This window comes from Symphodus melops, assembly GCF_947650265.1.
Source record: "Symphodus melops genome assembly, chromosome: 20".
Taxonomy (NCBI): Eukaryota; Metazoa; Chordata; class Actinopteri; order Labriformes; family Labridae; genus Symphodus; species Symphodus melops.
The window spans coordinates 15588943-15602933 of record NC_136710.1 but is presented as its reverse complement, the minus strand read 5'-3'; the positions used below and the strand labels follow the sequence as shown (position 1 = coordinate 15602933).

The 13991-nt window shown below is 38.7% G+C and overlaps 2 protein-coding genes across 7 annotated transcripts in view; both read right to left on the bottom strand.

The window, feature by feature from the left end:
- Nucleotides 1-13991, bottom strand: part of LOC306841785 (up-regulator of cell proliferation-like) — a 162615-nt gene that overhangs the window by 118496 nt on the left and 30128 nt on the right. The gene's annotated exons all lie outside the window — the stretch shown is intronic.
- LOC306841780 (up-regulator of cell proliferation-like) overlaps nucleotides 5935-13991 on the bottom strand; it is a 38215-nt gene continuing 30158 nt past the window's right edge. For all 3 annotated transcript variants that reach the window (XM_079371757.1, XM_079371758.1, XM_079371759.1), the window contains one exon: nucleotides 5935-11752. In XM_079371757.1, coding sequence (XP_079227883.1) covers nucleotides 7086-11752 — 4667 coding nt within the window. In that variant the 3' untranslated portion in view covers nucleotides 5935-7085. The remainder of the gene's footprint in view (nucleotides 11753-13991) is intronic.

Below are 13991 nucleotides of genomic sequence, written 5' to 3'. Positions count from 1 at the left end.
AAACGAAAAATGAAACTAAAATATCTAACGAACAGCATGAGGCTGTCTGCACTTAAAGAATAAAACATGCGAAACAACGATTATTATATATATACAAGGCCCCAATACAATAAACTGGGCGTATGAGTGATAATCAAAAGTAAAAACTTTGTTTGCGGCATTCAGTGTCTGGCATGCAGATTGTATGCTATTGAGGTGCGTTGCTCGGAACTTATGTGTCATACAAACCACCTGGCTGAATTAAGTTGCGAAAAGTTTTAGTGTGTGTTTGATAAGATCCAACCATACACTGTATGGGAAGATCAGTGTGATTGTGAAGTTGTGTGAGCGATAAGCCCATTGAACGTTTAAGCACATCTGTCCCAGTGAGTCATGAGAAAACATGAGAAAAGAAACGGGGAAAAATAACATTTATATCTGAATTTTTCCTTTTCTGACAGGCTCTGCTGAATTAAGAGCAGACAAATGGGGAATATGTGATTTAAAGATGTTCAACTTTAGCAGTTTCTCACACATGAGATGTCTTCTATGAAAAGAAATTAAGCACAGAATGTTTTATGATGGCGTTGAGTATGTTAGACTAAAAGGTAAAAATGAAAGTAGGGAAGAAAAGATAGACTGATTATTTTGTTTATTCAAAATTAGTAGAGATTGAAAGGAAAGAGAAATTAGGTTTTAAGTAAGTAATGAAGGACAAGTAGAAATGTAGGGTTAGATTTTAAGATGTGACTTCCTCCTCTGTCTCCACAACTCTGCAGCAACACCTCCTCCACAGGAGGTCAAGCACTCCAGAATGACTCTTAGAAAGAAGGGGGGCCGACCAACACGCCCAGAATTAAAAGCCTTCTTTCTGTCTCCTTAAGCAAGTAACTCTGTTTCTCCAAGAAAGAATTTTTACACAGGCCATGTCAACCAAACAACATGAAGGAGGTTGCAGAGGAAACGCCTGAAAAAGACTGGAGATTGATGGGCCACAGAGTCCTGGACAGAGATTGCCACCAAAAAAAGCAAAAGGAGAAGAAGACGGGGTCCATATCGAACTGAAAGTGCAACAGCACTGACTCCAAGAACAATACTACAGGAGGGAAGGAGATGGGAACCCTGAGTTTCTAATCTGCAAAAGGACAAGATCCAGAAGAATCCTGGTCACATGCACCACCTGAAGGTGTCTGTTGTAGGATTCCTTTTGACACAGCCAGAGGAGACAGAGGAAGAAGGTCAGAGTAGTGAGCAGCACATACAGAGACACACACACACACACGGAAAAAACACTGATTCGACTAAAAAAGAATAAACATAGCAACTAACACTGTAATGATAATTAAAATTTTAAACAATCTTGAATTTTAGAAATATAGTAGCATATTATATTGTTTTCCAGTCAAAATGTAATTTTAGACGAGATTAAAAGATATCCATTTAGTCCTGAGACTGTTTTGGAATCATTGTTTTATAAATTAAGGTGCTATTGTTGAACTTTCTAAATCTCACCATACCTCCCCCATAATGCCTGAAGAAAAACCAAATTGGGGTTGGAATTCATTAAAATACTTAAGGGATGTAAATGAAGGTGGTCAGCATCCGGCAGATGTCTGTAACACCAATGTTAATCAGCTTGGGTGTTTGGTTGTTCTAACAAATGCAAATTCTAGCATTCTTCTTTTCATCTTGACTCACAGTTCTGGGTTGCTTTCACTATCAATGGTGCATTTTATTCTTGGATGTAGACACCATAGGGTGTTCTTCTCCAACTTTCACTGTGGATTGAAATAGAGCTGAGAAATTAGTTTTTATCAACCATTGTGTATTAATACACTTGTTCAGTATGTTGGCAATGTCTGTGTATATGTTTTCCTATGCAGAGGCATTGTCAAGCTGAGACAGTGTTTGTTGTTTGTCCATTTTTGTTTTCTGGCAGAAAACGGTCTTCAATTTTGCAGGACAAGTTTGCAAACTATTTTAGTTTTTAAAAAATGCATTATTTTACTCCGGAGTTTCATAAATTTGGTCCTGATTTACGTCCACAATCTTGGATGTTAAAAAACTGCAAAAACAAACAAACGGTTGCCTAATTGGTTTGAACAGGCTATTGTTGTGGATAATATGAAATGAAAATAGTGGAGATCTCCCGACCCCCACACATGGGGGTAGATATTTGGCCATGACTGACTTTTTTGACTTGAACTCCTGACACAGATAAAGCTTCAACTGACTTGACACAAGCTTTATCGAGTTCCCTCTGTCTATGACTACCAGACACTACCAACCTTTTTAAATCTTTTTTGTGCACTCATGTGATTTTAAAATGAAGAACAGTCTTAACCTTACTCTTTACAGCTCAAGATGGAGGACCACACCCCTGTCTGTGTCAAAACCAAGAGATGCACTCTTTGACACTCTTTTCATTAACTTTGATTTTGTTTTCTTTATAGATGTTTCTGCTATGAGATCCAACAGATGGATCCCCTTGTGTCTCATTTATGTACTAACACTGCTAACCTGTCTGCTCATCAGCATGTAAATGTCAGCTCATACAGGTGCTAATGACCCAGAGTCACTGGGATTTGAAGCTCCTGGGACTGCTGCTCTTTCACCTGTCTCCCCCACTCTACAAATGTTTTTCCTGTAAAAAATGATGTTTTTTCCCCTCAAAGATATCTCTGTGCGTCAAAAGTTTGACACATGGTCTTGACCATGTGTCAAAGGGGTGGATAACCATGCTTTTTAAGTTGTCTTCCCTAAGGTGAAAGCAGCCCTTCTGGGGACTACATTGGTGAGACTCCACAACATCCAGCCTGGAGATGGAAAGGACCTGAGAAGGAAGCATAGACGTTTTAACCACGGTGGACAAGAACCAGATCTGGAGCTGCTGACAACAACAACTGCTGAACTGAGAGGGACCCCTTGAGATGATGACAACATCCACTGACGAACGGATAGCTGAGAGGGATACCAAGATCCATACATCACTGCAAACCTTTTCCGAGCCATGACACTGAAGGAAGAACAGCGATCTAACCTACGGATTGCTGAGAGAGGACGCCGTGGGACGATTACATCACCAACTGATTCACTACACTGATACTTAGACACCCCATCTCTTACAGAAGGGTAAACATGGACTGTGTACAACAACAAAAGAAGACACAAGATCCAACACAAGATCGGAACATCCAACAAGAACATGATCTAAAAACTTGCCACCGAGAACTGTTTTCAACTACATAAGTTGCCTATTTTGTTCTTCTCTCATTTGTTTTTTATTGTTTTGTTTTGTTTTTTGTTTGATTTTTACTTTTTATTTGTTTTCATTCACTTTGACTGTAACGAACAGTCTGTTTATAATGACCTTGTATGGTAATTTCTATAAATGTTGTGTTGACACTTTGTGTCAAGGGGAAGGAATGTGGGAAATTACCTAGACTTGCAGGAGACATCTCTGAACAGAGGTGTCAGAGAGCCACAGGAGGGCCTCCTCCTTCGCAGACAGCACCATACGAATGTAAATGTTATTTCATTATCACAGAGTCACTGTCTCCAGACAGACAGAATACACTAAACTTCAAACAACCATTGTAATGTAAGATCACCATTTGTTAACTGTAAGGTAACCTCCTCTCTGTATTGCATTAAAGGACTTGCAATGTAAAGGTTAGACAGAAGATGCTCTGGCCTCTTCTCCGTGCTGCACGTATTAAAGGAGATCTGATTCAAGCGCCGCCATGGAATTCTTCTTTTGAGAATTAGCAACTCTCCACCTCGTAAAAGGAGAATTTTCCACGACAACATTCAGGTAATCTCTGCTCAAAAAGATTAGGTAAAATGTACACAATCAAACTGAGTGCAAATTGTTGCATCAATTTTATTGAGTAGATTCTATAGGTTGCTTTTTATAGTGTAGAAGGGCGGCTGTGGATCAGTGGTAGAGTCGTTTGTCGTATGTGTTCTTGGGTAAGTCACTGAACCTGAATTGCTCCCAGTGCTACATCTGTGGTGTATGCATGTTTATAAATGGGTTACTTCTGATTACTTCTGGACCTGTGTGCTAGTTCTCTCTCTCTCTCTGTATTCATATCATATTTCTTGATGTCACTGTCTGTAAATCTTCATGTACTATATAAGTTACTAACTGTTTATATCCTGGGACCTCCTGAGTTGTCTTATCTTGAAGGTTCTTCTGGATCGTTGGTGGGGATGGCCTGCTGCTGAACACGTCTCTTTATTTCTGCATGTCCCTCTAATCCCACTTTCCAAGATCAACACAGTTCTGACAGACAGCTGATCATCATGAGTCTGGTTCTGCTCCAGGTTTCTGCCTCTTAAAGTTTTCTCTTCCTACTGTAACTTTACTAAATGCAGCTTTGTGCTTTGCTCATGATGGATTAATGTTGGGTCTTTGTAGATAATATAATAAAGAGTGCGGTTTTTACCTACTCTTTTGTAAAGTGTCTTCAGATGATAGTTGTTATAAATGTGTGGTATATAAATGAATGTTTATTGATCTTTTCCAATGAGTGTAAAAGAAGGTTTGAGAAGGGACACTCCATCATGGGCGGCTGTGGCTCAGTTGAGTCGTAGTAGAGTCGTTGTCCCTCAATCAGAAGGTCGAGGGTTCGATCCTCAGCTCCTGCGAGCAACATGTCCGATGTGTCCTTGGGCAAGACACTTAACCCCAAATTGCTCCCCCTGCTGCATCTGGGGCGTATAAATGTGTATCCATCATTTGTGTAAGCTTGCCATCTGCTGGCATTGTGAAGCAGAACTCAACCATCAATTTAACACATTTCACATTTTCTCATAGCCACTGTTATTTAAAACTTTTGTTGCAGTATTATCAGCTTTGTTACAACCTCACTGGTCCATCTTGTGACATGTTTCAAAAAATAATGTCAGACATGTGAAGAACTTTCTGATGATTCATGTTTAGAATCTTTTCGAAAAACTATCTTTAATGGAATTTGTGATCAGATAATTCAACTGAAAATCTATTTAAAGATAATATTCCCATCTTCTACCTTCTTATCTGGAAGATAATCCTCTTGAACTATCTTCAAATAGACATCATAGTAAACAACAAATAAAGCCAGTGTCTCTTTATGAGGGGAGGGCTGCATTCATGAGAAACTGCATTGATGCTTCTATTTGAGCCTGCAGAAACACATTTAAAATGAGAGAGATTTGATGTGGTTTTAGGTGGAAACATTCAGGAGAAAAGATGAGAGATAAAGTGCAATAAAGGTGTTAAAACATCATGTTGGTGGAGATTAGAAATCCGCACAGCCTTGAATGTAGACATCAAAAAACAAGAGGATGAGCATAAATCAATCTACAAATTTTTCATCTGTGTTGTTTAACAGGGAAAGTTTAACCCATCAGAGGCCTTCTGTTATTAAAAACTGTGGGTATGCAGGAAGTGATCAGTTCTAAAACCTTTAAAAACATGTCAACAGACAAATGACAGTGAGATTAGAAACAAGGTATTGAACTTGTCTCATCTTTCTTCTTGTCTTTTCCTTAATCTGACACTGGAGGGCGCCACAGACTGTGGTCTCCCTACTCTTAGGAACTGGGTATGTGAAATATGTATGTTCAATTTTAAGGACATAACAATAAAAATAAGTGTTCAATATGTTTTGATGTTCTTTCTTTCTTTTTTTACTTCTTTTGTGACAAAGAATAAAATCTTTTTCCTAAAAAAGACCTGAGGACAATTAATGGAAACTCCTCTGAAGTTAAGAGAAGTGATATAAGACACTGTTGTTGAACTAACTAATGAAAGGTGTAGGAAAAGGACTCATAATGCACGGTTACTTCTAAAACAGTTCCTTCAGTAAAAGTAGGACTAGATGACATGATGATTTGTCTGGTTACTTTATCAGTTATTTTACACTCTGCTGTGATTCTGATCTAGAAAACATGAGAAGACATTCATGCTCAATGTGCTGATTAGTATATTTATTCAATGATTTGACAGAAGTCAGTTATATATACATGTTGACAACACACCATGCAGCAGTACTCATCTTTAAATGTCTTCAAAATAATAATGTCAGGAATCAGAAACTTCACCAACAAACAAGAAAGATAAACGTCTGAGAATATTGATAATAATGCTCAGACAACATTGTTCTAGAAACATACACACAACAAGTATTTGTATTGATTGGCTTTCTGTCATGCATGATGACAACATCAAATATAAATGAAAGATGTTTTCTCAGAATACCACATGAGTATTTAGGCCAAGGCCCGCCTCAAAATACAAAATACTCTAAAACCTACGCATTGTTTAAAACAACCTCAAAAACCTGAGAGATTTTAGAAAAAAATGTTGCAGAATTCCAACATTGACAAACATATTATTTCTCAGCCTCTGCAGCAGATAGAGACAATTTAAATCATTTGAGAAAGTAAACCATTCACTTTCACTCATTGCCTTTGTACTAAAGATCATTCCTTTGTAATTTCATCAGTAAATGACAACAAAAACAACACAATACACTGATGTTTCATCAGGTCTTAAAGGTAGAAGTACGACAGCGGTCTGTTCTTCAAGCTATAAACATGCAAGCGTTGCATCTGGTCGTCAAACAATAAAAATAAAAACTGCTCTAAACTATGTAGACAAAGAATAAAATTGAAGAACAAAATGAATACTGTGTCCTATTTAAAGAAGACAACATGTCTGTTAATGTTTGGCTGAACATACTTCATAAATACAAAGTCACACTGAATCAAACTGGAAACTTTTATCATGATCATAATGTGTCCTTACATTTGTACTGATCCAAAAACAGTTCTGATCAACAAGAAGAGAGTTAAAGAAAAGATTCATTTTCATCAACATGTTGGATTCAACCTCTGCTAATGCACTAGTACTAGTAAAAGCACTAATGCAGTGATTGTTGTTATATTTCTATATTGAGAGTCTTAGTTGTAAAATGTCTCTCTGCTGATAATATCTATTGAGCTGAATGTGATTTTCCTCTTTCACATATAAGACTCAATCCATGAGCTCAAACAATCCATGAAAGGAGGATGTGCACCTCTGTACACTTAATGTGAAGGGAGATGATGTTAGTGTCTCATTTGACTCTAAATGATCTTTTGAGACTCTCTTTTGCAATCTGTGGTGTGATATCTTTCCAACTATCTGGAATATCAGCAGGCTCTGCATTGTATGCTTCAGCAAACTCCTTGTTGAACCTTTTCAGTACGTACTTCCAGTAGTCTGAATCCTTAAGGCTTTTATCTGGAGCAATTCCCCAGTCTGGATAAATTGTGGCGTACTCCTTGTAAGGGTGTGTTTCTTCACTTTCGGCATCCAAGTAAAATGAAATGTCACTGCACACCAAGGAAGTGCATATGTCAACAAGTGATTTTTTTGAATTTGACCATCTCCATCCGCCCAGACCCTGTGATCGATGAATTGAAGTTGTGTGCACCTTATGCTCAGATCCTCCTGCCTCACAGGGTGCTTTGCAGAATGGACACTGTTTGCCACATCCAACAACACTTTTGAAAAGCTCTTTCACAGGCTTTACATCAAGATTTGCAAGTTTTGTTTTGATGTTTCTCTTTTTGAACTCCTCTTTAATATTTTCTTCCATCTCCTTCACACTAACAGTGAGCCAATGAGCAAACTCTTTCTGGTTGACTTTGTTCAGGATCATAAAAGGACCAAGAGCATCCTCAGAAATGACCAGTTTGTCACCAAGTTCCTGCCGGATATCTTTGATCAGTTTCTGCAGGTTGCCGTCCTCTTTTGCTTGAGCTTTCTGTATTGCATCATTTATGCTCTTGATACATGACCAAAGATGTCGGTCCTCAAACTCAGATAAAGACTCATGAGTCAAAACTTGAACCATTTCATCAAGGATCCATTTCTTAACATATTGTTGATATGACCAGATATAGCTCTGGTAGTCTTTAAAGTTATCCTTTGAAAGCAAATCCAGTAACACTGAATATTGGAAGAACATTCGTGTGCTGAACTGGAACTGTGTCTTCATTTCTCCAGTGATATCAGGACCCAAGGATCTGTTGATGAAGTTTTTCACAGCAGGCCTCAAGCAGTCGTCTGTGAAATCTTTTGCTTTCTTTTGGCTCTGATCTCGTTCATGGAATTCATCCTTGAAATTCACACGGAACCTCTCTTTGTTTTGATTGAGACAAATGTGGGGATCATTCAGCTGAATGAAATCTTCATGCATTTTCTGAAAATCTCGAGCTGCAACTGCACAGATGTGCTGTTTCAGAGAAACCTCAAAGTCTATCTTGACATCCTTCTGGTTTTTCAGCCTCTCATCAATCATGTGTAGGATCTCCTGGATGAAAGTGTTGTGGTAGTTGTTTTTTCTTTCCTTTTTTTCTTTCACAAGCTGTGAACAATCCATTATGACACTGTCAGCTAGTTTTTGTAGCACCATCACCTGGTCTTCATAGTTGAAGAATTTGGTCACTTTGTGAAGTCCCTTTGGAAAACATCCTTCAGCTGAGACTTTGAAAGGATTCAATCCACAGTCTTTCAGTCTTTTTTGACTTAACAATTGACATGCATGACTCCCCTTGTGTGATAGATTGTCTCTCAGGCATTTGGACACATTTCCCATGACATCCATGGTCTCTTGTTTGTAAAGGACTTGTTCCTTCAACATTTTGTCCCACATCTTGTAAAATTCTTCATCCAGCTTTTTGTCTGTCATGTCGACTTTCTTATTTCGGCATTCTTCGATCAATGCACCTACTCTCTTTTTTAACTCTTCTGTGTGGTTCTCCTTGATTTTGTCAATCTTCGTCATTCCCTTTCGGATGTCTGTTGCAGCTGTGAGTTGGTTATTTACAGAGCGTTCCATTTCTCGACGAAGGCTTTTTGCACTGTTTGCAAAGTCCTCTCTGTATGCTTCAACAAGATGTACATGACCCTCTGTTTGCTTGAAGTACTCTTCTAGATTTTTTAGAAGTTTTGTCTCCCATTTAGACAGAACTAAGCATGCTTCACTTTTCAGATCAGTCAGAAGTTGTCCAATGTCAGACACTTCACATTTCACTCTGCCAAAGTTAGAAATTTTTATTTCTGCACGTGTTGTCCATGAGTACATTTCTTTTTTGAATTCCCATTCCCATTTGTTGAATTCTGTGCAGAGCCTCATGTATGCATCAGCCACCAGGCTGTTTCTGAAGCTGAAGATGAAGTTTTCATGCTTGACAGCATTCCACAGACTTTCTATCCGCTCTGTAAACTCCAAGATATCATTAGCAGAAGACTCACATTTTCCCAAAATTTGAACTATGTTCTTCTTGAGCTCATAAACAGCCTCACTGTACCCTGCATTAACTGGTGCCATTGGTGGGCTCCCATTCCAGAGTCCTGGGATGTACCAGTTTCCTGTGGCTGGATTGTACTCCATCACATCAGTGAAGCTCTTGTTCTCTTCTTTCTTTTCCATTTTGGCTGCAGCCTGGGTCATCTCATTCAACTGTTCTAAGAGCAGTTCTCTTTCTCGTAAGTTCTTCTCAGGGGCCGAAACATCTGCCACATTTTGGTGAACAAACTGACATCTGGGTTTTTGGCCCACCGCTGTCATCCTGAGAAATGCATGCACAACTATCTGTAGGATGTCCTTCATTTCTGTTGAATTCTCCATTGCAATATTGATGATAGTGATATCACTCAACCCCACAACAAGTGTTGCAAGCTCGTTGTCATGCTCATAGCTATTGTCTAGTTGTGCAAGCTCTGGTGACTTTAAGCCCTCCGTGTCAATGATCACCATGAAGTCACACTTGAGTTCTTTTTTGACATCTTCATTGACTTTGATGAGCAACATAAAGGCACCTCGAGTGCATCGACCACTGCTGACTGCAAACTGAACTCCAAACATGGTGTTGAGGAGAGTAGACTTCCCTGTACTTTGAACTCCAAGAACTGTGACTACCAATATCTTGTTCTTAGGAGACACCAAGTCATTGAGCTGAGACAGAACATCAGTGACCCATCTGAGAGGTATATTAGATGCATCACCATCTACAAGCTCAAGAGGAAATCCATCAAGCAACAACTCTGCACAGAGTCTGGGCAGATGTTTGAACTGTTGACGTGACGGATTTGTTTCTGGAAGGGAAACTGAAGCTTCATAGATCTGACCCATCTCACGGAAGAAGTGTTCAATCCCAAGTGAGCTGTTTGAAAGTTGTCGGTCAATTTCTTTGATTTCCTCCTTGTTTTCAGAACTTTTCTTTTTGTTTTTGTATGTCTCTCTGAGAACAGACAGTTTCTGTCGAGACAGATTATCAAGGTTCATTCGCATCCATTTCAGGAAATAACTCCTCTCAATACCTGGTCTTGTTATTGCGCTGATGAAACATGTCATTGCTTCAGACATATCATGCAAGTTCTGCTTTGTCCTTAGTTTTTCTTTTTTTCTCTGAAGATCACTTTTGTACTTTTCTATGTTTTGATTCCCAACTTTCCGAAGTCGAAACTCTTCCTTCTCCAAGCGAGTCAGTTCCTTCCATATTTCACCTTGCAGTGGTAGCTGAGCATCTTTGTATTTGGGGATATCTTCAATTTTTGCAGTGATGGCATCTGCATTTGTCTTTGCAGTCTGGCACTCTGGACAATCTTCATCAACCATGATTCCCAAGTCATGGGCGACGTCAGCCATCTGCTCAATGTGCATCTTCTCCTTCGTGTTCTCCACAACATGTTTGACTGTTTTGTGTAGCTTTTGCACAAAGTCTGCATCATTTATTTGTTTGGTCTTCAAGAGGACGTTTTTAGTCAGATTCAGTTTATTTGCCACCTTCTTCAGAGCATCCCCACTGAATTTTTGGCTTTGACGATTACCAACCAAGAAGATCTGGGCCTTGTGATGTTGGTTTGAAAGCAGTTTGCACTCAGAGTCCAAATTGTCAAAGAACACAAAAACTGCTGCTGACGTCTGACACAAAAAGGAAAACTGTGTTTCAAATGAAGCAATGTCCCCACGAAGGTTAGCTACAGCTACCGGCTCACTGAAAACATCCATGTTTTTGTTTCCACATGGTAGGTACCAGGTCATTTCAGTCAACCCATTAGATATTCTCCTTGGACAGTCACCATTTTCCATGTTCCTGTGAACAAAGATGTCATGGTACTGCTGAGAATTGCTCAGAAGCTTATTGAGGGTCTCTGACTTGGACAAGGAGCACTCACCCAGTCTCACAAAAGAAACCATTGGAAGTTTAGAGACAACAATTCTGTCTTCAATAAAGCCCTTGGATTCTGAGAGTGACAAAGGTCTGTACTTTTTAACTATGTCTCTCATGGCCCAGAGCATCAGTGAGCACTGCTTTGTGTCACCATTAGGAAGCAGAAGAGGCACAGAAAACTGACACATGGACATTTTGAGTGCCATTTCTTGCTGCACAAAACCATCCGAACACAGAAAGAGAGCAGTGATGATGTCAAGTGGGTTCAGCCTGTTATTTGAATTTAGATCATCAGGACAATTATCAATATCTTCTAACCACGTTTCATCTGATTCAGCATCACAAGCCGATTCACATTCAGATGTAAATGCTACATTCTTAGCTTTCACATTTACCATCATCATTTTCTTCAGAAAATACCCTGGCAGGTCTGAATTACACTTGGTAGGTTCATCAGTGCAGGTCTTCTCATCAATCTGAAGTATTGTGCTCAGGGATAGCTTCTCTGTGAAGTGATGCTTCAATCCCAGATCCTCCAATAGACTCTCCAGTTGTTTCTCTGTGGAAATTAACATGTTTGTTAATTCTAACCAATCATTGGTATTTTCACTGCATATCAATCCATGTTCATTTACCTCTGTAATTAATTCATGTACATATGCTAAATAATTTGATAACACTGCCCATTTTGCATGTATTGATATCTTACATCTAACCTAAAGTTGAAGTCATGTTAAATCATGTTTTCGTTCTTTTTTACTTTGTGTTCTGCATGTGTTTAGCATGATTTAACTGAGGGTTTCATCAGATTTCAGTCTTAAAGTGAAATTATACCCACTTTTTCTCTGAATGTCTTTTAAATGCCTGACACAGTGTAATTCTGTCCATTTTTCCCCACTTTCCCTCACTCTTACTTATCTTGCTCTAAATACTTTATTGATGGAATAAACATAGTAGTAGTATTTTTTCTTCAGCAAGGCAACAACATTTTTATTAGGGACTGACTGATACAGGATTTGTGGAACAGATGTTGATATCGTAATTGGGGAGAAAAACATCAGAAGAATTCTTTTTTGTAGGAGCCAACATATCGAAAGATTCAATGCAGAGTTTTTTAATATACTTTCTAATAGGGGTGGGACTTTAACACGTTAATTATTATTAATTATTGCAAGACAACAATGCATTCATTTTTTAACGTATTTATTCAGAGTTTGCCTTATAAAAAGCTCTGCGATAGCTCTGCCACAAATACAAACAAGAGGCTTTTGCAGCCCAAACTCGACCAAATGACTGGCTTCAGGACCAAAATTTGTCATTCAATGGCTACGGTTACGTGGACACAAATAATTGGAATAAAAGCCTGATCCGAATAAAAATGCTGCATGTAAACATGTCAATCAGAACAGACTGATCTGATCAGGCTCATTCCGAAAGAAATTTCATTTCGATCGAGAGGGGTGGTTTATACTGATCCTTGTGTGGATCAGGATCCATGTACACACTCGATCTGATCGTGACTGCCTGACTGGGGTCAAACGGTCCTGACTGCGCATGTCTGCCCCTGTAAAGTGATATATTTCCATCAGAGCCTGCTTAGAGTCTGTGATCAGAGCGCACGACTTCATCAATGATCGCCATTTCATTTAAAAGTTTTGTCTCCACTCTTAATCCATGAGGACTACTCTCTCTCACCTGTCTCATTTGGATCACATTTGTGTTTTATGTATTAATGTATCGTAATAATGCCTTTCATAGATACGATTTGATACCATCGCGGTAAAAAAGAGTTTGGAGCGATAGTTGACGTCTTTCACAGCAAGCTACAGTAACATCTCTGATATCAACAGATTCATTGTAAACTGTTCATTCATATGATGTGTGTGTGTGTGTGTGTGTGTGTGTATATATATATGCTAGCGTTCTACTACGTCTTTTACTGTCAGCTGAGACAAACGATAATGCAGTGTTAATAAAAGTGAACTCAGAACTGAGAAGATCTAATAGGCCCTACAGCCTGATTTTAAAGTAGTGTCGAAAAGTGGCAGCAAATCATTCACATTTAATGTATGTTTACAGTTTATCATTAATGTGAGCAGAATGTTTTATCCAACGCTGCTGGAAATAGTTCACATGTCTGAAAGGTGCGTATATTACGAAGTTTACATTATTTTTAAACTGTGAGGAAATATATCTTCCATTTTCAGGGTGTAAAACAAATCAGAGTTTAATGTGTTTACGGGTCATTTGTGATAATTGTTTCCAAACACAGGCGGAGATGTCACTTCTTCTTCTGACGTTTCCAGCAGATATGACAGGTAGGACCAGTCTGCGCATGTCACAAGGGCTTTATTCTGATTAAATGCCGATGCATGAACACGCACGGCATAATCTGATCAGGTTATTTAGCGTCCCTGTAAACAGTGAAATTGTAATACCCAATCGGAATGATTTCAATCAGATTGAAGAAATTCTGCACATGTAACTGCAGCCAATGTCTGACAAACTTACAAATTGATTGCCAAATTGATTGCTCTGGACTGTAGACCTCTATTAGTGGTAGAAGATAAGGGGTTAGAAAATGTGCTTGCACTGCATTCATGTTGCTTTTTAGGGCAAATATTGTGATGCACTTAAAATGCAATTAATTAATCAGAAAGCCCTGAGTTAATTAGATAATTTTTTTATCAAGTCCCACCCTTTCTTTTTACATAAAGGTTTGTGTTTGAATGTATTCATGATTCTGTTGCGACCTAGAAATATTTGTATTCAATTAAGTTGGACCGAAGAAAGATTAC